Genomic DNA, 23,882 nt, shown 5'->3' with positions numbered 1-23,882 from the left:
GCCTCGTGACATCAGTGTGTGGGTCTGAAAGCTCAAAGAAGTAGGCTGACTTGACAGAAAGGGAAGCAGCCACAATCAACTGGCATCCAACACAAGGGTATTCCCTGTAGCTCAGCTAGGCTGGGTTAATTGGCAGCTGCTGTATTGCCTTGCCTTTCTGTGCCACCAGTTGTGTGTTAAGGTAAAATGTGGTCCTGAGCAGAGGTCCAACAGGAGGTTTATGCACCACTCGGGCACCTGAAGGGTGCAATTTGGAGGCTGCTCCTTATACAAGCCCCCCAGGCCAAGGGCTCACATGTTTTCAGGAGAAAGGCTTGATGTCCCACTCTGAAGTCTTTTGGCAGTGACTGCATATGGACCCTGGGGCTCTGAGAGTGGGAAGTGGGAGGCTGTCAATCCAAGGAAAGGACATAAAAATCACTGAGTGAAAGACTGAAGGGAAGATGATGGGAATAGCATGAGATCCAGTGTGACACTCGGGATGTTTTTGGCCAGCCACACATTTCGCAGCACTTTGCCCAGCCCAGTTTTAATTGATTAGGGTTCCCTATCTGGAGGATGAGAGTTCTACATCTACATCCTCTTGATAACAAAACTGTAGCTGATGCTCACACTGTCACTCAGCTTCTCCCTGAGCTCAGGCCCTGAGTAGCACATCCACATCCCCCAAAATCTGCAGGAGTTATCTCAGGGTACTGGAAGATAATATTTAGCTCATATTGAATTATTGACTGTAGCTTGGACAAAGAAATGTTAAAGTATTTTTAAATACCACATTTGAGCTAAATGGCACAAGGAAGTGCCTACATGAAGCAGCATATAATTAATTGCGATTACAGCTCTGGTCATATCATGATCCATTTAAGTTATTTTTCAGAGCGCTCGCTATAGCCACTGTTTAATTCATTTTTTCGTTAGATCGCAGCTACACAGACATCTTTCATCTGCTGCCAGTGAAATTAATATTTTTCTTTATTCCTAGTACAGATAGATTTCTTTTTTTTTCTTTTCTAAGCTAGTTAATTCTGAGATGGTTCATGTGATAGACTGGGTGGCAGAGTCAATCTTTAGCAGGCATTTCAGAAGAGAAGGGCCTTTGATCTCCTCATGTTCTGATGTTTGCCATAAGCTTTGCCCTCTGTCCCCCATAGCCACTGACCCCGGCTCTCATTATACAGCAGCAGATTCTGTAGGTGTAAGTTTCCTTTTATGTAACCAGAATTTGCAGCCAGGGAATTGGTACCAATAGGTTTTGAACCAAAACAGCACATAATGTTTCACCACAGGCTAAATGTTCCCAAGCATCCCCACCTGCCAAGGAGTAGAGATGACCACTTCTCATGGGAACTCAGGGGAGCAAAACCAGAGTTAATATAGAAAGCAGGTGAATTAGCCAGAAGGGCATATGGTGGGCAGTATAAGGGGAAAAGTAAAGGCCTCTGCTTCTCTTGATCCCTGAGTTGACCCTGATTCAAGTGAGTCCCTTCACGCAGTGAGTTATTGTCCCTATACAATTCTAAGGCTGACTGGAAGAGAGAGCACTGGTGTCCTCTGCCCAGACCTGTTCCCTTTTAGGCCTGAGCAATCCGCTGTTGGATAACTGAGAGTTGGTTTTAGCTAGAAAATGCAGCAAGTCAGAATTGCCCTGATCTTCTTGTTTGAGAGTGAGCCAGGAATGTGCTCCTGTGTGCACAAGTTGGTAAGATGGCTCCGAATTTTAAAGTGGATGGGATAAACCTCAACAAATGAGTGTAGTGCATTCTTTTTACCATCTGTATCAAGACTTTTAACCTATTTGTTCCGATCTCCAAATTTTAATATTTTGGGTTTTGTTTTCAAGAAATCCTCCTGAAGCAAGTTGTAGTCATCTTTCTAACCTTGGGATTTGCATGGGCTTTCTTAGAGAGATGGTTAAGGGTTATGACCATGCACAGGTGCCACAATTATGGGACATTCACCTTAGTTGTTAGTTAGGACAGGCACAATATGCTTTGCTGCCTGTCAGATGTTCTTTGTCCTCTCCTAAAAGTCTGCAAAATGCTCTTTAATATCCTACAAGCCTGAAAATACATTTTAAGACTAAAGTACTCCTTCCTGTCTTCTTTCCAAAAAGGCAGCTGTGCAAAGCTCCAGCTGTGACATATGTGCACATACGCATGTGTGTTTGTACAAATGCACACGTTTCTGGCTTGATGGTCCAGTTAACAAAAACTTTCGCTCCAGGTTTGAGGATGACTGAGACTGTGTCTTCCTTCTTCAGGAAATTTGCTCCGAGATGTTCTGTGTGCAAGGAGCCCATCATGCCGGCCCCAGGACAAGAGGAGACTGTACGCATTGTTGCCTTGGATCGTGACTTCCATGTCCAGTGCTACCGATGTGAGGTTAGTATTCCACTGTGTGCGGGAAATCTGTGAAGGACAGAAAGCAAAGATTGGCTTAACTTCATCACCACCTCGTGGTATACACACAACAGGTATAACCTATTGTAACACTGGCTCTACAATCAAATTGCTTCATTGACTTCAGCATGCAAGGAATTTTTCCTCATATGTATCAGTGCAAATGAGAAGAAAATCAGGTTCCTTGTTTATAACAGGTTCATTAGGAGAGCAAGAGAATGTGACTCAGGTAATTAGGGCTTAATATTTGAGAACTTCATAAATTATAGCTTGGATACAAATGTAGCTCATGTTTATGTTCTTAAAATGAAAGCTAATGCGTGTTAGAATTCGAGCAAGATTGTACAGGAAACTCAGCATATGGCTCTGGGTTGAAGAATTTTAATGGACACATAAACATGATCATTCTTGTTTTGTGCAATGCTTTTTGTGCTACTTTCCCTGTTCCCTTTCATTATGCACTTCATGTAATTTTGATGGTAAGAATCTGAAGACAGAGAATAAAAATCACCTTAAAGCAATTAACATGTGGGAACAGCTGTGTTAGGGAACCTTCAAGAATTCTTCAGTGGAAGTGTTGCTTGTTCGATAATACATCATCCAGATGACAGGGTAAGAAAATGAGACCAAATATATTTCTTATCACTGTTGCAGGTTTTAATAACTTCAACCAGAAAGAAGGATGGACTAAGGTTTAAAGGTCTAGGCTGAAACTTGAGGCATCTGGTTCACTTTTCAATCTGGCACTGGCTTTCAGGGTACATATATTTTAAGATGCTGGGACATTCCTACACTAAATTTTGTACAGCCTAATTCATCATACAGCATGTCTCCATGCTGGCTGCTGAGATACCTAGGCTTTCACACACAGCGATGTCACAAGTAGATGCAGTAGAGAGCACAGAACACAGACACTCCCTTGACCTTGATCTCCATGTACCTCAGCTATCTCAAAAGGAACAACAATGATATTCCTCTTTCCACACTTGCTGCCAGGTATGTTTACAAACCCTGATTTATGATGAAGAGGCAAGGGCCTTTAAGTGAGCTCTAATCCCTCACTGCAGCCCCATCAGCAGTCTTGGGCCAAGCACTTGTTTGATCACATGGTGAGGGATAACTCCCAACTTTCCTAGCAGCCTTATAAACTTAGAGGCTGAGGTCTCTGGAGCAAGTTTTGGGGCATTTAAATGGGGTTTCCATGTGCCTATCTGACATCCTCCTTTAAGGCACAACCTTTTTGGCCAATTGTGCAAACACAGGTGACTGTTCTAGTAAGGGGAGACAGGCAGGGAGTTTGCTTAGCTGTCACCCCTGGAACAGAATCTGTATCTTTGTGACATTAACTCTTCCAAAGAAGATTAGCTATAGTCAGATATTGGTACCAAACTTTCTTCCCAGTGATGCTTCTTTTTTATCCTCTTTTGAATTAATAAAAATGTGCTTCAGTTTGATGTTTCTCCAATGCTAAACGACCTTTGCTTCCTCAAAAATGTGAAGGCAGTAATCTCTTTTTACTTTCAATTGGATTAAATTCAGCAGAGAGCTTGGGAACCCATCTTCTCTGCAGCATTGTCTCTTATCAGAAAACAGCTTAATCGTGAAAGACATCATGTACCTCAGCTTCATGCTTTACGCTGACTCAGGCTAGATCCCATTACAAGGTGGAGTGTGAGGAGAGAGTTCTTTTCACTAATAGATTCTTTCCTTAATCTTGCTCCTTCTTATTTTCTTTCCTCTTTCTGTTTGCTTATTTTCTAGGACTGTGGTGGCCTCCTGTCTGAAGGGGACAATCAGGGCTGTTACCCTCTGGACGGGCATATCCTTTGCAAGACCTGCAACTCTGCTCGGATCCAGGCTCTGACTGCCAAGGCCAGCACTGATCTCTGAGTATCAACTGTGACCCTCCCCAGGATGCCCATCGGGGGATATTGCACAAGCTTTGCATGATTTCTTTCCAGGCTAGGGTTTGAATCTCTATTTAAAAAAAAAAAAAAAAAAAAAAAAATTAAAACTGGAAGGCCTTGGAACAAGAGGGCAGTTTGAGAGGCCATGTTCAGACTGCCCATGACAAGCATCTAATTTAGGCACAACTGTTCAGAGGGCAGTGAGTCAGAGCAACTGCTGTATCTGCAGCTGATGGAGTTAAGTGGTCACAGCAGCTAAGTTACCTGCCTGTAGAAGGAGGTCTGAACATGGTCCTGCCTATGTTTGTGTTTGATTCCTGTCTCTTAAGAAGTACATGAAGGTAGAAGGTGAAAGGTGGCTGAGCTAGTTATTTCTCCCAAGTTATTTTGAGAACCTGGCCAGCTCTCATTGAAGTCATGGGGAGGTTCCCTTTGACTTTAACAGGATCTGTGTCACCAGCAGAAGTAGCTCCACTGCCCTAGAAGGTGTGAGAGCAGACCCAGCATTAACACAAACAATGCAACTGCAACTGTACTGCACCTGAGTGTAGGTGTGACCTTGTATCCTTGGGACACAGATTTGTTATTTCTTAGGCCTTTACTTGTGTCCATTCCCTTCCAGTTCAATAGGGTTTTTTCTTTTACTCATGAAATTTTACTTTGCTATTGCATAAATTTATTCAGTAGTGATGCTTCCAATTCACAATGTATGAGAAATCACAGAAAGATGTGAGCTTGCACACACTATACACTACACACACACACACACACACACAACATGCTTTTGATTTACCAGAGGCATAAGCCAGTCATGGTACTGGAAATACATTTCTAAAATCACAGTGGTTAAAAAAACCCAAAAATTACTGCGTAGAACTGCAGTGCAAAGCGATGCTCAAAAAAATCTTACACCACTCTCTCATACACCCCTTCTAGTGGGACCACTCGCAGTGTTGGTCTCTGGGTAGGCATTTAAGCAATAGAATCTTGTTCCACCTCCTGTTATTGCAATGGGAGGATTTTTCTTCAACCATTACAGGGATTGAATCAAGCCTTGGGATGATATTAATTTCTCTGATGTTAACACACATGATCTGGAGTTCTCATTAAAAAAAATCAAGGATCTTGTTTCAACAGCAGCAAAAAAGAGCCTCCTAAATACATACCGTTGTTCAGTGTTTATTTTAAGAAAGCTAAAGAAGGTATTAAACCCTTCACTATGCCATTCTAGAAAGTAAGCATCTTTTTTCCTCTTCTGTTTTCATCCCAGCCACTTATAGCTTATCTCTAGTGAAATTCATGGCAGTAGAGTGCTAGGCCAGCAGCAACATTTTCATTTTTGGTCCAGAATTAATACATATGCCAAGGTAAATAAAAACTGGACACAGATAATCTTTTTTTGATATAATAGTGGTTGTTGTTTTTTTTTTTTCGTTTGGTTAATTAAAAAAAAAAAAAATTAGAAATCCACAGCACACTGAGCAGCTATAATATTCTTGTTCATGAAACCCATAATAACTAAGGTGCAAATTACATAGTGAGGGAGTAATTTTCATATCACTGAATTGACATTAATATCTTATTTGCAGATGTAATCAAAGAAAATACCTTTCTTTGCACTTAAATTAAGAAGCAGAACTGAAACAGTTTCAGGCTGATTGACCATATAAGTGACAAACTGGCACTTTTCAAGAGTAAGTTATAAGAATTTTTTTCATGCTCCCACTGAAAAACAATAAGAAATGTGATGCTTTCACCTTTATATGAGATTTCTGTTGTAGAGAATGATTATATCCACTAATGCTGAAAAGTTAGATGAGCTGGAACGATAGGAAACAAAGAGGAAAAATTGTGATGTGATACTGCTGCTCCTGCAAATGGTGCCTTTCCTTTCAGTTTAGGACTAACCTTTATGGAAGAGCACTGAAATTCAATAGCTTCAGCTATGTACAGTAAATTCAAATACAGAAATACCAGTCTGAAACCTCTGTTACTTACATGGTTTATATGTTGGCAAACTCCACCAGTGTCAGGGAAGTTTCCCAAAATTCACAGCTTAAAATGAATCCTTCTTTGTAGAAGGGTGGCATCATTGAGCAAAAGAAGTCCTTCACCAGCACAGGGGCTGTGCTGAAGCAGTTTGCCTTTTTATACTGGATTTCTACCCTGGCATTCAAAAATTTTACTGCCTCAGACATAAACAGATTTTTTTGGCACCCTGGGTCATGCCAGGTTCCACCTGGGCTGCTGCTCCCTGAACCGTGGCATGTGAGATCCTTCTGAGCTCGCTTTTTTACACACAGTCTGCACCACCACCCATCCAAAAAAGCTTGCAAACATTGAGGAAATATAGTTTGAACTAACCCTACTAAAACACAGGAGGTCAGTGCTGGGACTGATAACAGTGTTGTATCCTTGTGGAGGATTTTGCATCTCTACAAGCACAAGTCATGGTGTGATACACTCAGATGCAGAATAAGCCATTCGGGAGGCAGCAAACCTAGCTCTGATCTTCCTTACCCTTCCTAGCGTTAAATCAAGTGGCTGATGAGACTCTTCTGAATAACACTGGGGTAATTGATGGAAAGAAGCTGTTGTGCCTTCCAGCAGAATGTGGGTTAGACCAAGGATGACTCAAGTCCAGAGCCTTTGGGCTTTTTATGGCTCTGCCATAGGCTGGACTGGAGCAAGTCATATGGCTTCTTGTCTTCCACCGTCTGCATGAGAGAGCTTCTTTCCAATTTCCCAGACACATTTTGGGAATTAAAACTAGTCACAGATTGGTCTAAACTGCTGATTTTTGGAGTTCTATTTTCTCTTTCCAGAAAAGCTTACTGGTATGTAGGTTTGGGCTTCCAGCCCATTTCAAAGCACAGGGCCAGCCAGGAGATCTAGATCTAGATCTCTGTTATTAGGGGGCTGTTGTGAGTTGGGCTGGCATGCAGGGAGGTAAGAGTCAAACTTTTCAAGCATTAAATACTCCATGGATGAAATATGATTGACAAAGATTGAGTAGTGTTGATATTTGAGGCACTGTGGCAAGTTTTTAGAGCTGACACATCTGTGAAAAGGTACTATGATGGGGGGGGGTTTCACCCCAAAACACCAAAACCATCTGCCTATTGGAAGGAGTGAGTGTTCGAAACACTCTTCTTTATCTTCTGTGGTTTTGCCTTTTAAAATTGCTATAAATCTATTTGAAAAATATTGTATGTACATCACAGAGGCTCTCATCACCCACATGGATATGGAAATCTCCCCTCTGATCCTTCAGGATTTAATTAGGAAATTGTGGTGGACGTATCTCAATTGCACTGCAATTAAGAACCACTGGGATATTGCTTCATCACCATATTTATCACATACTTTTAATATATCCTGTTTATCTGTTCCAAAGAAGGAGTCTTTTTGCCAAAGAGCCCTTGCTTTTCTTAAGGTGGACTTAGCCATGACAAAAATTCACATCTTCTGTGGCTGTGGTAATGTCCAAACTGTTCCTTTCAGAAAGAATTGGAAGATCACACAGACATTTCTGTTCAATTCTTCAATTTCTGCTTATGCTCCTTTGTCCTTGTCTAGCATTTGTTGGCAAGTAAGGCTTGATCCCATCATTTGTGTGGCCACACAGGCCTCAGGATCAGGTTCTAATTTAGAAAAATATTTAAGTCCTGGCGTTAGTTTAAGCACAGACTTAAAGCCATTGCGTGGTGTGACGTAAGCCATTAATACTAGACTGATTCTGCATCACCTGATCATACAGATTTGATCTGGCTAGGATGTGGGCACAGTCAAATTTCTGTCAAATTACCCAGAACGCATGAAATGGCTTCTCTGTCACCCTTATGCTCTCGCTGCAGGAGAGCCACCTGGCTGGTGGCTGATTGAATGTAACATTTGAATGACAGGAGGATGAGGTATTACAAGATGAGTGCTTTGTGATGGGTGGCTGTGGCACCTTCCATATGGCACAAGTAGCCCTACAGCCAGGTTTACTGTATCTTTGAGGGATGGCTTTAAAACTGTCTACTTAAACTTTCTCCAGAAGATTGGGTTGCCTTGGTTACAGCCCAATCCTTAAGCATATCCCCAAGGCTAACGCTCCTATTTTGTGAATGTGGTTCATTTTATTGTCATTTTAATCACTGAACGTGTCTTTTAAGAACAGAAAACAACAACATTTTTTTAGTGTATCTGATAATGCACCTTTAATTTGGGGGGTTGATTTTTGGGTTTTTTTAATATTTTAATTCTGAGATTTTTATCATGGCTGCAAAACACTCGGGTAATGATTTAATCATAGAGGTATGGGAGTACCAAAGTGTTCATCACAGTGAACTCTACATAATAGCATTCATCCTGATGGCAGGAGTGAGGCTTTCCCAAGACACAGGCCTTAAGTTGACTTTCTGCTTATCAGCAAAATGTGCCTGAGAAGAAAGAGAAAAAAAAGTGTCTTAAAAGAAATGGTGGTTGTTAAAGAGAATATGCAACAAGTCACTCTGAAGTCTCTTTGGACCTGTTACAGCTCCTGACTGGTCATGGTTAGTGAAGCATGACTTAGGTTTGATAAATGCTGTTTTCTTTTGATTTGGGAAAGTCTGGCAGGCAAGGGATAACAGGACCCAGGAGAAGGTTCTTGGGGGAAATTCTGTGTCTTTGCCCTCCATCAGCATCGGATATAAATGTTAGACACCTGGTGCTTCAGCTGAATGGCTCAGAAAGGGTTTGAGTTTGTAAGTGGTTTCTGTTGATATCTGGTTCCTACAGTTGGTTCATCATGTTGATTTGCAATTTGTTCACTAAGCTGGGTTGACAGCACCTCATACAGATTTCAGTGCTGCAAGTCATGGCTATGGGGGGGGGGGAGAGGGGTGAAGGCTGCTGAAGAATCTCACTGTGGTGAAATTCCCATGAGTAAACACTAGTGGTGGTACCTGAGTGTTTGTTGTGGAAGGAGAGCAGGAACTACTCAGTAACCTAGAAGTTAATAAAGTACAAACAAAGAGAGCTGTGAGAACACTATTTCCAGTTGGAGCTGGTTGCAATTTTTACACTAAATTACATGATATCAGAAAGACCGTTTTTAGTGAGAAATTCTCTCTTTTTGCAATGTTACCCACAACATTTTTTGGTTGGTTTTTTTTTTGCTCTTATGATTAAAATCATACTGAATTTTTATCTAAGTAAATTTCAGAATCGTTAACAAATATTTTCATTTCTCAAATCCCCATGTCTTCTTTCAGTTTTTTTGAGTAGTTCTTGGGTTTCTTCTGCTGGTAATTTAAAGTTTCTGTGACAGTTTTAAAAACTTCTTCGGATAAAAATTCTGCTTAAAAACAAGCACGTGTTCTTGGGAAATTATTCAATATTGGACCTAGTGAAATAAAAAAAAAAAGCTTTGAATCTTCTCACGAGATATTTTTTCCCTATTTTTAACTAGTTTTGCTAATTTTGAAGTCACTATTTCCTTTGTTAGAACAAATAATGTGACTCTTCTTAAAATAACAGTTTTATTTCTGTGGGGTTCATTTTTCTTTCCCATCTTCAAGCTGTGGAGTAGCTCTCTATGGGGACTGCCAGTATCTTTTTCTGTGGCAATTGCAGTTTTCTTCTTTTTTTTTATCTTGGGGTTTTTTGTTTGGGTTTTTTTTTCCCCTGAAATTACTGAGGAATATAAGCACATTATGGCAACTGCCATGGAGATCAAGAGATACTGATTGAACTTCATCTCCACATACCTTTCTGGGCTCAGGAATGGCATTTCTCCTTAGACATTTCTAGAAATATTACCTGGCTTCCTCAGCATTTCAAGTTTGAGTTTGCAACAGTCGATTGTCCGACTGGCATTTGGAGCCTGAAAGAAAATAGACTTTACACCTGTGAAATTACAACATTCATCCAGCATCTAAAAATCTAAGAGAAAAAAGATAACCTTGGTAGGTTTCCTGGTGGACATTGGGGAACAGCTTTTACTTCAACCTGAAAATTTTCTGCTGAGATCTGAAAAAACTAAGCTTCACACTCTCTGGCATATGCACATGCACAGAAAGTGGTTGTGGGGCTATAACTGAGTAGAGATACAAGCTGCAATATTGAGTAGTGCTTCTTATACCTCACTGGGCTTTACTCCTGCCTACGTGTCCCTGGTCTCTTGGGCCTCATGGTACATGTGGAAGCAACAGGGTTGATCATGGGTAGCAAGAGCATTCAGTTCAAACATTTTTATTTTTTTTTAAATTTTGGTATTTGTCCACTTTTCTCAACCTACCAGGATATTTTAGAGACTGAGGAAAGAAACAGAAGCCCCAGGTTTTGTAATTGTCATTGCATTGCTAGGGCTTAGAGACCCTCCCTGAGAACATCACACTTGGGGTGTCTGTGCTTTCCTGCCTCTGCCTCCCTTTGTCCACAAGCTACTCTCTTACCCGCTTTTTCCATTTCCTCAACATGCACTCATCTTTGCAGTGAAGATGGTTTGTTACTTGCTTCACCGAGGTATTGTGAGTCTTAGTTAGTAGTTGGAAAAACTTTTTCAGATCTTTAATCAAGTAGTTTTGTGTGTCCTTAGTATCAGTGGCCTGCCATATGGATATCAAAGAAAATTGTTATAATTATTGCTTTTAAAATTATTATGAAATTGTGCCTTACTTTTTCAGTCATATTTAACCATGTAATTTAGAACCACATGATTGCAGGGATTTACCATGAAGAAATATGTTTGAAGGATAGTTTGTTTTTTAATATTTTTTTTGTCCATAAATGAATTTATTAGCTTTTCCTTTTTTATTTTTTCCTCCAGTTTTATTCCTTTAACATGTTTGTGTAAAAGGGCAGCCTGAATTTGCATTTGTGAGAGACAGAAGATTTTATTTGGTCTTGTATGTAGAGCTTTCATTTTCTTTTATGTTCCTTCAGGAAAATTCCTCTCTGCCCAATTACTCATGCTGAGATGTCTTTAAATGCAGGCTGACCAGTAAGGGTTTTTTGTTGTTGTTTAATTTAGTGTGTGGTTTGCTTTGTGGTTGTGGTTTTTCTTTTAATTAACCAGATATTGAGTGCTGGGGAGGCATTGCACATTAATGCAGAACGTTAATGCTAATTTTCATAGAAAAGACAAAATTAGAGTCTTTCCCTGTCTCCAGTGCAGTTTTGTTACTGCTCTGTGTACAACACTAATATTAAGCCAGACTGTAAAGGCTAAATACTCAGAGTGACCTACTTCCATTCACCAGCAAGAATCCTTTGTCAGCTGACTCCTGTTTGTTTGTTCATTTTTAAATGTTGGATTACAGAACGAGCATCTCCTAAAGATGAAAGAAAACAGTGTTTTCATGTGCAGGAAATTTGGGGTTGCAGTAACAGAACATTTTCTTTGTGAATTTGGATGTCATGGTGTTTTAAGCTCCTGCCTGGAGCCTAAATCAATTTGGTCTCTCATCCAGTTCATCTAACTGGTGCTCCTAAAAGGCTGCAGCCCTGCAAAAGCTCATGCAGCATTTTTGGCTGCTTTCCCTTGCTCCCATTTGGTACATATTTGCACAATTTAACTGAGCTTTTCTTTCTGCTGAAGGTCAGATGCAAGCGATACGAAACACTAAACTTTATAAACAAGCAAAGCCATTTCAACCACAGCATTTTGGACTAGAATGGATTTTTAGGTGGCGCTCTGTCTGCTGGCCTTTGGAGAGGGGATCCTGAAACTACAGTGGACTGGAACAGGATGCAAAGCCACAAGCCTTGTTTTTTTTAATAAACTACTTACTGTAATCCAGCTACACAGTTTCAGCCTCACACTTCAGAAGAAGCTTCCAGTAGCTATGCCCGTACAGGCACTTTCTCTCTTACAGAAAGTGAAACTTTCCCAACCAGAGTAAATTTAACCTATTGCATAAGATGCTGGAAGGTTTTTTTTCCTTGGGATTCTCACTGTAACCTCTGTGTGTAAAGGATGAATAGCTTTCTTTTTCCCTCTTTTTTTTTTTTTCTGACAAGATTAGATGTTGCATATTGATGAGCTAGCATTTCAAAGGTCCGTGGGGCTTTGGAACGTATTAAGAATCTCTGAAGTTTAATATTCACCATGTTTTAAATATTCAGAAGGAAAAATCTGCATAAAATGGCTTTTGATAAATACGTTCTAGGGATTCTTTCTATCTTACACAAGCGTTGTGGGGATTGTGGCTGTGCCAGTTTTGTTCCAAAGTGTCTTTTGTTTCAGTGTTTCAGGACCATTTTGGTCCCATTTGTGTGCCCAGTGCCTGTACTGAAGTCTGTTATGGTTTCTACTGGAACTGTACACCAGGCAGGTGGATGTGACTAAGAAAAGCCTCAGCTGAGCATCAGAACTCCCGAGGATCTGCTTGGTGCCTCCCCTCCTTAAAATGCCTGGGCACATCCAGCCTGTTTCTGTGCCTGCTTCTCATGATGTGGATTGGGATCAGTCCATTGGTCAGGCCTAGCTGAGATCTTTCTGCAGAGTTCCTCCACAGGAGTTGGGATTTGAGAATGGAAAGGGCAAGATCCTGAATGCAGGACTAAAAGCAAGGTATCATTTGATGCAACTCTGATCTCACAGGGCAGTTTCCCCTTCCTTGCATGTCTGTTTAGTGAGAGTCTCAGCAGTAAAAAAAGTGCCTTTAGGAGAAATCCTCCCACGGGTATGCTCCACTTTCCATGCTCTTGAAAATCTGATTCAAGCTTTAGATGAGGAGGATCAGTTGTGGGCTGCAAAGACACAGCTACTGTACAGTATCATTAGTGCATTGCCTTACCCTTGACGTCCCATGGCACATCCCATGGTGTTGCAGGACAGTTGCTTTGGTCCCGCTCACACACAGCCTTGACTTTGTCATTCCAGTCCCTGTTGAATCAACGCCTGGTACTTGTTCTCAGGACCGCTCTGGCTCAGGCCAAGGGCATCTCGTGCCTCTATGCAAAAGATGGTGCTTTCAGGTTTTAGCTTACAAATAATGCAACCCTTTCAAACTCACCTTTCCCCTCTCATGTATTCTTGACAGAAGTAGGATTTTAAATATTTCATAGCATTATTCTTTCTTCTTCCTTTTTGCCAGATGCCTTGAAAACATTGTCAGATTACGATCTGGGGGGGGATCAGGAAGGATCGGTTTCCTTTCCTTCTTGATTGCATGGTGTAGGTTTGCAATGACGGTTTTGTCCTTTTTTCTTTTTTTTTTTTTTTTTTTTTTTTTAGTCTTACAGAACAGATGCCTTCAGTTTATGCAGAGAAAGATTGTCTATGATTAGAGCTAATCCAGGATGGCAGGATTGGACCCCCACAGTGAAAGCTAGAGAAGTGATTGCAAAAGTATTCTGTTTCTCCTTTATTAATTGCACAGGAAGTTTCCACCGAAGGCTCATGTGGCCCAACTGGCCTATGTAATAAGTAGCAGGGCCTGTAATTACAGTCTGTCTTTTGATCCTATCTGTGCTCCGACTTTCTAGGCACTGCAGTTCTATTTACATCTTGGTCTTTGTCACCTTTTAAATTTTTGATTGGTCACTAAGGGAAGGAGAGCACGAGCTGTGAGCCCTGCGGAGGTGCAGTGAGTATAAATGAGGGAATCCTCCTCCTTCTCAGGTATCCGTCTGATTTGGGACATGGAACAGAGCATGAGGAGCGGGGGGGATTTTGCCAGCAGTGGAGGCAGGCTGCGTGCCAACTGGGTATCTTTCAAGATCTCAGAGTCTTTGTAGGACTGGAAATTTGAACCTCTTACAGGTCTTAACTAGTGTACTCTCTCCTGTGAGGGAGTTTAACAGCATTTCTTTGCTCAAAGTAGTTTCTGCAGGATTTGACCTTTTTTATCTATAAGATTCAAGGTTTTGTCATTGCAAAGAGATCCTTCCCCATATGGCATGAGGAGGGAGATGGCTTTTGGCATCATGACGAGAAGCTGGTATCAATGTGTAAAGCAAGAGTAACTGGAGTGGAAGGGGGAAAGCAGTGATTTACATTGGTTCAGTACCAAGTTCACCAGCTCTGAGCACCAGTGAGCACAGCCTCAAGCAGATGAACTCTGGGGTGTCAGTCCTGAGATCTGGAAGTAAGTAGTAAATGGTCTCCTCATGGAAATGGAAGTGTTTGGTGCTGGTCACTTTGGCAGTAATCTCCTGTCTCTTTGGAAACATGCACTAAAGTTAGGGTAAAGCTACAGAATGGTGCTCCCCAGTCTTTTTCATCAAGGCAGACTCCCAATGCTAGGTTTGATTGAGAGGAGTGAAAGCCATTGGGCAAATATTGTACTCTATGCAAAAAAAACCATTAACAATCCACTATGGATAGTTTTAGTGTCCATTAAAGTGTTACGCAAATTGTCCCTTTTCTGCAGTTTGCACTGTTATTTCATTATTTTTAGCCTGACTTCTGTTTAAAAAAAACTCCTCAATTTTTTTTTAATTTTTTGTAACTCTGCTTCTAAGAAAGTTGATGCTTTAAAGAAAAAAAAAACAACTTAGTTTCAAACATGGGTTTTTCAGGCTTCGAAATTAATAATTTCTACACCTGACCCAGTTCCTGCAGCTGCCAAAAAAGAAAAGAGAAAGCTATTTAAATTTCCCATAGAACCATTTATCTCTTAAAATATGCCAAGGCAATTTGAGGTGGGGGTGGAGACTCAGCTATTTATCTCAGCAGCTTGATTTTTCTCTTTATGTTTCTAACTGTCAGGGGGAAAAAACCGGTAGGAAGCTATTCTTGGGCTATTATTGATGTATTGTGTTGCCATTATGCAGGATGTCTGCTTTGCTATATACGGAAGGACATTAATAATAGCCATCTCCCCTGCCCCCACCCTTGGTTCCTCTTTGGGAAGATATGGTTTAACTGGAGCATCTGCTGTGTTCAAATTGCTGCTCCTTCCTCCCCTTCCCCCAGTTCATTCCCAAACTAGTTTTAGGAACCAGGGCTAAGGGAATAAGGAGACAGATTATATTTGCCGGTTTTCTGCCTACTTCTGTGGTTGCTCCAGGCAAATAATTTTCATGCCGTGTACCTGTCTACCCTCTTCCTTCCCATGTATTGCCCCTGCTTTCGTTTTAAGTTCATCAGTGCAAAGGAGAAATGCTTTCTTGCTGTCTTTTTCTCACAAGGGCTGGCTGACAGAACAGGCTCAGCAACAGACCTCTGATTTGTTATTACCCAGCATTTCATATCCAGAAACATCAGTTTCATTGTTTCCCATTAGTAGGAAAACGTATTCCCGTTCTCATCCCTCCTGCCCCAGGTTTAAAACATTTTCTGAGACTTTAAAGGGTCCTTCTGCTTGTTTAAAGACTTGGATGCTTGTTTTATTTTTGGAAGCAGAGTGTGTGGTGAACAGGAATAGTTTGATGTTTAAAAAACAGCTCCAGTTCAGCATTCCCCTAGAGTGCGGGAAGTCCTGTCTCCGCAGGTCTGTGCCAGCAGCATGACAGTCTGGAGAGCAAAGCCGACTTGAATAGGAAAAAGAACTGGCCTGCCCCATTTCATCTGTGAGAAGAGAGAGGTGAAAATAATAAATGTGGCAAAACATAAAGGGCAGAATTGCTCTGATACTTTTTTAATGGCTGTTCCTACATCTCCTGCTAATTCTGTTCCATAGAAACTTTGCTTATTCAGCATTTTTGGTAATCAGGACCACATGCTTTTCAGTGGTATCATTTTTACTTGTCATTTGTTGAGTCTTAGTCTTGCCTTGATCCCCATGGGCTATGGAGCCACTTTGGTTTGGGCACTGAATGAAAAGTTAGGAGCTCTGTCTAGGAAAGCTTACCTAGAATTTAGAACCAGAAAATGTGATCAGATTATTTTCCAGTTCTGATATAGAGGAGTTTTCAGAATTGGAATCCTACATGGGAGGAATGCCTTCAGTGGGGGAAGTGCTTAGATTTCAAAATGAAAGGGAGATGACCATTCAGTGTAGTTTTGTGTTGCTTTTATATTCTTCCTTGGTGGTGGCCAAGGAGAAAAATTACACACTCTGAAGTGTTCCCTAAACTAGAGCCAGAGCACAGCATCTCCTCTGCAACACTTGCTCCAGCTTTCCACACTGCTGCAGCATGGGAGTGAGGAAAGCCTGCTAACAGAGCAAGGTCCACCTCATCCTCTCCATGGCCAGCACTGCTCCCCATGGTGAGTCTGCATCCAGCCTAGGCCTTGATCCTGCCTTCCTAGTGCAAGTATTTTGCCAGAATCAGCTGTTTTCTCTCTGCCATTAACTATGGGACTGTGTGCAATGATGAGGATTTGCAGAGAAGGAGAAGATCCTGTTCCAATTAGGCTGCCTTTGTGCTAATGTTTCATTCAGGGCTGTATGAGATAAGAGCAGTTTGCACTGAAATGCACAGCCGGAGGTTGTAGTTTGCGTTTCAACTGTGTTGAGATGGTGCCCATTGAAAATACAGAACTGGGGAACTTTTTTTGCATCTCCCAGTGCTTTACTGACAGCTCTGTGTGGGCTGGAAAGCCATTGCAGTTTGGCAAATGGACATTTTGTGCCTTGTCTCCAGAGTCTGATCTAGTTCTTTGCTTTATCCACCTAAAAAGTAGTATTTCTAATGTGCCTAATGCCTAAGTAGCTAAGCATCTCAGCAGAACAAGCAGCAAGGTGACGAACAGGCTACTGACAGAGCTGCCTTTACAAAAAACGTATTTCAATTCCTTCAATGTGTGCCTTTTCAGAGACCTGCTGTGCTCCTTTATGGGCAGTAGAGAAACAGCCCTAGTGCTGAGCAGGGATGGAAACTAGGAGGGTGATGGAGAAGAGAAACGAGGTTAATGTTGAGCATCTGTTCTGTATTGGGATGAACAAAGCAATGGTCTATCCCATCAGCATGTCTTGTCATCTTGCTTAACACACCCTGTTGTCTCGTAGGCAACTGTTCTGTAGCAGAGGTACTTAGGTATATCTCCTCAAATATCTCTGTCTTATCAGAACTCCAGAGTCATTCATATCTGCAGAATTTATTCACTTAATATTGTCTCTTATAAGCTCTCCATCATTCATTTTTTAAATAATATTAAAAGAGAAAATTTCAAGGTGAACCAAAGGCTGGATGTTTGATTGGTGCTACTGTATTAAAAAGGCTGATATGCTCTTACTTTCAGTCCTCAAAATCATGTTTAGCAAACTCTTCCCTGCTGTGATCAGAGAGGAAATATTGGAAATTCAAGGTGTATTGAAAATGCAGAAAAGGGAAAGATTTGATGTTTTGATGCTCCGTACTGCACCCCTGTGACCTCCTCTGTTGTCCCTCTGGAGAGTGAGAACTGAGTATTGGTAGAGGTATGGGCAGAGCAAAATAATGCTTGGACTTTCTCTCATGGTCTTGCTAGAAAGGATCTCCCTTAGTGAAACTTCAACTTCCTTAAGGGTCCTGTACTTTCCCGTGCTACAGCTTGTACCGTCAGAGAGACGGGAGAGCAGCTTCCAGTGCCTTCCCTCCAGTGAGTCAAATGAGAGACCTGGAGTACTAATTCTGTAGTTCTAGTAACGACACTTTCCGGCCCAGAACAAAGAGCAGAGGTTCTTCATGTGTCAGAGCCCAATCTCTCACACTAGCTTTACCTGTGGGCTGATAGAAGGGGGTCTGAACCACACATGGGTCATTCCAGAGGGATTCTTCTTGGCTAAATGCCCCATGGAGACACCCTCCAAGGCTGGGAGATTGACTTAGCTCTTTCAGACTGCAAGGAGGAAGTGCCCCCAGGAACATATTTGTCCTACATAGCTGCTATGCTTTGGCCTATCCCTGCCAGTTGAAGACCTGTCTGCTCAAGGGTTCACCAGCAGTGATCCTTATTGGATGTGCAGTAATTCACAGTGGGTGGCTAGACCAGGTTTGTTTCAGCTTTATGGTAGTTGTTGGTGTAGCCCTTGAGATGGAGAAGGTTTTGCATTGTGGCCTTTGTTGCAGTTGAGAGGGGAGTGTGACTGGCCACGCTTCTCCTTGTCCTGCATCAGCAGACAGAGGCTCTCAGTGGTATGGGAAGCATCTTCCTTTTAAATGTGAATCACTAGCCTAGGTATCTGGGCAAGGAGGGGGCACAAGGAAGCATTCCCTGTATGAGGAATGCCTGCTGCTGCACACTCTATGCCCTCAGATCCTAATGAAGTAACATTACTTGAGCTTTTAGGACTGGTCTCCTGTCTGTCAGAGCTTGGGGGTACCAGAGCTTTACTCCTTGCTGAGCAAAAGCACTACCCAAGTCTGTGAGGGGCCTAATCCTGCTGCCATTGGAATTTTCCTGAATCCTGTGAGTTACTGAGTGCACCTCCTGTGAGCTGCTGAGTAGTCTCCCTTGTCATTGAACCCATCAGGCCACTTGTCTCCCTCACTGGCTTCTTCTGTAGGGCTTTGAGGGCACTCAGGAAATGCAATCAGCACCTTACAGGATTGATCTGCTAGGCAATAAATGAAGTTTTTTCTCTGGTAACTTGTGTGCATGAATTAAAAATCATTTATTCCAATTTGTTCTGAGGACAGATGCAGCATATACACATTTTCTATATTTATAAATATATATAGATATATATATTTTGTTCTCGGCTAGTTACCTCTTCTAAACTGCAATTTTCAGAGCAACTGGCATATATTTTTTATTCAACACTTAAAATGACTTTTTACAGTAAGAGAATGAAAGCTGTTTTAAGCATGTGTTTTCTGTATTTTTATTATGCATTATCCAATTATATTGAGATGTATTTTCCTCTTGCTCTGCTCTTTCAGTTGTTATCCTTTTTATCAGTTATGCTTTTCAAATGTTTTGTAAGGGAAAATAAATATGCAAAATGGCCAGATGCCTTTTTTCTTTGCAGAAGAAGTATCACAAATGCTTTTTTATTACATTTTACCAATCCAATAAACTCCTTATAAATTTCATTTTTGTTTGCTAGCGTGTGAAATTATTTTTTCAAGTTGAATGGTATTTAACTTTGTCCCAACCTCCACCTGCAATTATACTTCATATCCTCCACCTCTCTCTCTCTTTTTTTAAGGTTCAAAATTTTATTGTGTGGCTCCTCAATGTACTCAATTCAAGAGCCTGTTTCACTGTTGGGTGAAGTAAGGATGCCAGAAATGTGTCTCAAAAGAGGCCACCCCCTGTTGTACTGGCCATCTTTTGATGAATTTTGCACTGTTCCTAAAAATGTGTGCCTTTGCAGTGAAGAACACTCCATTCCTAAATCATGCAGTAATCTGATTATATGGGAAGTTGCCTACAAGTGTTCTCAAATTTGAGTAGTGATTGGTTGACACCAGAGCCAAGCACCTTCCTTTGCAGCTGAATGGAGCAACATTGTTCAAACTGTTATGGGGAGAGTAGAAAGAAATCTGGTTAGCAAAGCCTGTCTCTTCTAGAAAGTTATTTCTAGGCTGTCATTGCAGTAACTAATCAGGATTGTTCCCAGTCTAGTCCATTCTGCTTCAAAAATATCACTGATCAGCACACAGCCTGACCTTCACCTCTCCAGTCACAGACCCTGACACAGCACCAAACCGTCACCAGACATTTTCCCTGACTGAAATGCTTCAAGTGATGGGGAATCCAGTGTATCCCGGTAAGCTTTTCAAAAAATACATGCTAAATATCTGCACTCTGCTTATAGCCACTGTTTTTCTACCCTTTCTATCCTTGGACCTTTTTGTAAACGCCCTTTTCTCTGAGAAATCTCCTGCTGCACAGACTGTGTTCAAGGTAGGATTCATCTGAAACTCTACCAGCCTGGAAACCAGCTTTGTTATCCAAGGTGGCCCTTCAGTCAGTGGAGAAGGTCCGTCAGCTTTTCTTTACGTGAGCATCTGAGACAGGTTTGGTTTGTGTCTTTAAGGATTAAATGAGATGAATACTGTCCTCCCTTATCAGCAAAAGTGATTACCTTTGAACAGTCTTTCAGAGTTGTAGAAAGATCACAAGGCACACAGTACAGCTAAACCCATTCCCTGTTTGCCACTCCCAAGAAAATTTTATCTAGTGTGACCTTGGAGACATCTGCAGATAGAGATCCCACAACCTCCCTTGGCAGTCCACTCCACAGCGGTGCTGTCTTCACCTTTGGACAGTCTTTCCTACTGTCCAAACTAAATATTCTTGGCTGCAAATTAAATCCTATCCTTACTTTTCCACCGCCAGGGAACATGAAGGACTTCTTTAGTAGGTTATATATTTCAGGGGATGCTTTGTTAGCCATGGAAGGAGGCACAGGCAGCAGTTTCACTCCCAGTTCCTCCTCCCTTTCCCCAGGGGACTTTAGGAAGGGCCTGTGTTCTCCCTCAGGAAAGGACAAGCTCTGCAGCTTGTTCCTACAGGACACAGGAGTCTGACAGGCTTTGTCTTGGCAGTAAAGGGAGTGTGATGGTGTGGGCTTTCAAGTCTATTCAAACTGCTATATAGTTTTCCAAACTCGATATTATTACTTCCTTTATAGCACAAGGTACTTTTTCCTAAACTTGTTACGATGGAAAAGTTCCAGGGATGTGTTGTCCACATGCAAATCAAAATGCATTAGCAGGCCAAGGGCCAGAGGCGAGGGCCAAGGGTGGGGGAACTATTAATTCGATAGTTTGGCGCAGCTTTTCTTGCAATCAAAGACTACAAGAATCCTTTGAAGACAATGAAAGCTTTGGGAGTGAAGTGTATCTAAAACCCAGATGCCAAGGGGAGCCGTCTCGGGGCTGAGGGTGGGATGGAGGTAGTGTAGACTCTTTGTCAGCCCCAGAGGTTGCTCTGTTGGTGACATCCCTGGTCAAATGAAGAAGCAGTCATACGGCTGCATTTTCCTGGTGCAATGGCTGTCTCCAGCTGTGGCTACTGTAGATTTAACCACCTGGTTTGAAAAAAGGTGGGTCTAGGGTGTTTATATTGAAGATATCTGTGCTAACTTGCCGTATGACTACTACTGTGCCACAAATGGAGTTTTATTACTGAGCAAGGATGACTTTTGATTTCTAGTCAATTTTGAGAAGATTTCAGGGGCTTCCTCAGGGGTTTTCAAAGCTGGAAATAAAATTGGAAGGCTGAGGAATCTGTCCCCAGAGCTGGTCTTAGCAGGCAGTATTGGTGTTCTGGGCAGGGTTTGGAATGATAGTTTGGAAGAGAAGAGCCAGTGCAAGTAAGCTGCAGGGCTCCCTCTGTGACAGATGGACACTTCTAAAGGGCCATTCCTTCAACACCTTTGACAGCTTCTTCATGGCAGGGTGAACTGTTTTCTGGAGATGTCTCTCTCATGCCATTAACTGTCAAGGAGCTCTGAAAGATCAGACCAGACCTCTTCCCTTCAGTCAGCTGAAATTGGAGAAGATACATGGACATTGAGTGGGCCCTTTCACTGCTGTATTCCCCACAAAATGGTGAGTGGCTGCATAACACAGCACCACCACTGCTACAAAAACAAGCAGGAAAAGAGGGGAAGAGGAGTTTGGATGGAGTTGTCAGTGTCACCTGTCACAACCTCCCAGGGTCACACAAGACAAAGTGCCACCCTGGTGACACAAAGGAGCTCTCTTCTCCCAGGAGTTCTTGTGAGGAAGACTGGGAGCTCTCTGCCTCTGGTCTGCCAGACCAGATCCAGTCAGTCCTGGTAACGGTGAGTCAAAGGACGTGAGGCCTACACTCCTTTTGCTGCTGAGAGTTTTTGGGGACAGTGTTATATTGATACTGAATCCACTTAAAATACACAAGATCAGCCCTGGAGCGGAGCAGAGACATCGCAACTGCTTTCCAAGTGCTGAACCACCTCCAGTGTGGTGTCACCAGGAGATACACATGACACTGCTTTCCACAAGGTAAGGAAAAATAAATAAGCCCAAATCGTTGCACAGCAGAATGGTCTGCTTTTTTATCTATTGTTGGTGTTGGACTGAATCTGCTGTCTTAAAGTATAAATATAAAGACGCTGCTAAATCATCACTATTTCAGCAACTAATTAAGGGGTAATGCTCATGGTGCAGCCATATATGAGGCAATAAACGGCTTTGGCGGCTGATTAAACACTGGCACCGAGGCATTTAATTACAGCAAAAGCCAATTACCATGTGCATATTCCGACACCACGGACATTACTCCTGTTCTATGACAGAACAAGGAAAGGCAATAAACCCAGCTATATAGACATATATAGTACAGGACTCTCTAGCTTTGCCAAAACTGGCACCCTCCCTCTTCATTGGCTCTGAGGTGGGGGGTCAGTCTCCATATAGAAGGCTCAAAACAAAGTCCCAGAGTAAAAATTCTTTGTAATTTATAGGACTAATTTGAGATCTAGAAACAGAGCCAAATATTGCACATCCCCCCTGCACTAAGGTGCCTTTGTAGAAGATAATACTCCCACACTCAGGTAACAGGTGCATTTAAAACCTCACCTGAGTATATTTAGCATCGATGGGCAAGTCAGTGGCGCTGATGGAAGAGGTTATGTGTAGCCTTTTTTCCCTTCAGTTATTGCATTGCAGAAAGCATAATCAGTTGCAAAACACCACATGCCATTCTTCAGCTAATTAATTGATTTAAAAGCTGGAGTCTGATTTTCACAGGCTTTCAGCTCTTGCACCATCCATTTGACTTAACCAGCTCAGCACCTCTCCAAATGAAGCCCTCGCTCTCTTTAACCAGAAGTGAATTCTTCCTTTTAAAGGAGTTTCCTAGAGAAATTCTCTCTTAGAAAATCCTTGGCACGAAACCTTAGCCAGCCTTGGCATGCAAACCTGCCTCACGCTGGCATTAACAAGCCTCTTATTTAAATGTTGATGAGCTCTTTGCTGCCAGTTAGCAACGGGAAATGCAGTCTGTGTGTTAAACGAGAGCTGGGAATGACTTCCAAATACCAAAATGTTTGTTAAACTCGCGGCCCACCTCTTCCCTCCTTGGGAGTGGGAAGCTTCCCAGCAAATTGGCCCCATTTTGCACAGAAACTGCCAGGCAGGAGCAGACCACGCATCCCTCTCATTCTGTGGCCCATGTGGGAGTGCCTTCAGGAGTATAGCTTCCCAGGATGCCCCACATACCCCTGATGTGGCCATCTGCCCCAGGGGACCCCCTGACCCCATTAATTAGACATGGTCTCACATTTTGCCATAGTGTGCATTTGGAGTTACTTGTGTGCCTTTAACCTCTGTTGGGGCTATCACCTGGTACTGAGAGCTGATGAATTGCACCCCAAAGCCTTTCTGGACCCATTTTGTTCTCTGCAGTGCTTTATAGAAATGCATGCCACAAACTGATTGCAGTATTAATTGATATATTGCTTTAGCTAGACAGAACCCCCCCTAAAGTTCAGTTTGAGACTCTGAGAGCAGCTTCTATTTTCTTCCCATCACATGGAGACCAAATGCCTTGTGCCTCTAAATGAGGAATATCTTATGTGGTGGGGGCTCCTGGGACTCTTCCCTCTCATGGTGAATCAAAGGATGAGGTTCAATTACTAAATGCCAGGCGAGGGAGTCTCCCTGTATCCTTGTGCTACCTTTGCTGCCTTCTGAAATCAACATGTTCTCCAGCCAGGGAATGTGTAAATTCTTTTGGCTACCACTCACTTTTGGATGAATCCCAACTGCATATATATACAACGGTCGGTTTCCT

The 23,882-nt window shown here is 42.1% G+C and overlaps 1 protein-coding gene across 8 annotated transcripts in view; it reads left to right on the top strand.

Annotated features, from left to right (window-relative positions):
* Nucleotides 1-13,515, top strand: part of LPP (LIM domain containing preferred translocation partner in lipoma) — a 328,422-nt gene extending 314,907 nt beyond the window's left edge. For 7 of the 8 annotated variants that reach the window (XM_027647152.1, XM_027647153.1, XM_027647151.1 and 4 more), the window contains 2 exons: nt 2,261-2,381; nt 4,161-13,515. In XM_027647152.1, coding sequence (XP_027502953.1) covers nt 2,261-2,381; nt 4,161-4,289 — 250 coding nt within the window. In that variant the 3' untranslated portion in view covers nt 4,290-13,515. The remainder of the gene's footprint in view (nt 1-2,260; nt 2,382-4,160) is intronic. The other variant, XR_003528319.1, reaches the window with a different exon arrangement.
* Nucleotides 13,516-23,882: the final 10,367 nt, after the last annotated feature.

This window comes from Corapipo altera, unplaced genomic scaffold (assembly GCF_003945725.1).
Source record: "Corapipo altera isolate COAL_440 unplaced genomic scaffold, ASM394572v1 113, whole genome shotgun sequence".
NCBI classification, from domain to species: Eukaryota; Metazoa; Chordata; class Aves; order Passeriformes; family Pipridae; genus Corapipo; species Corapipo altera.
The sequence above is the reverse complement of the archived record's forward strand: the minus strand, read 5'-3'. Positions and strand labels throughout refer to the sequence as shown.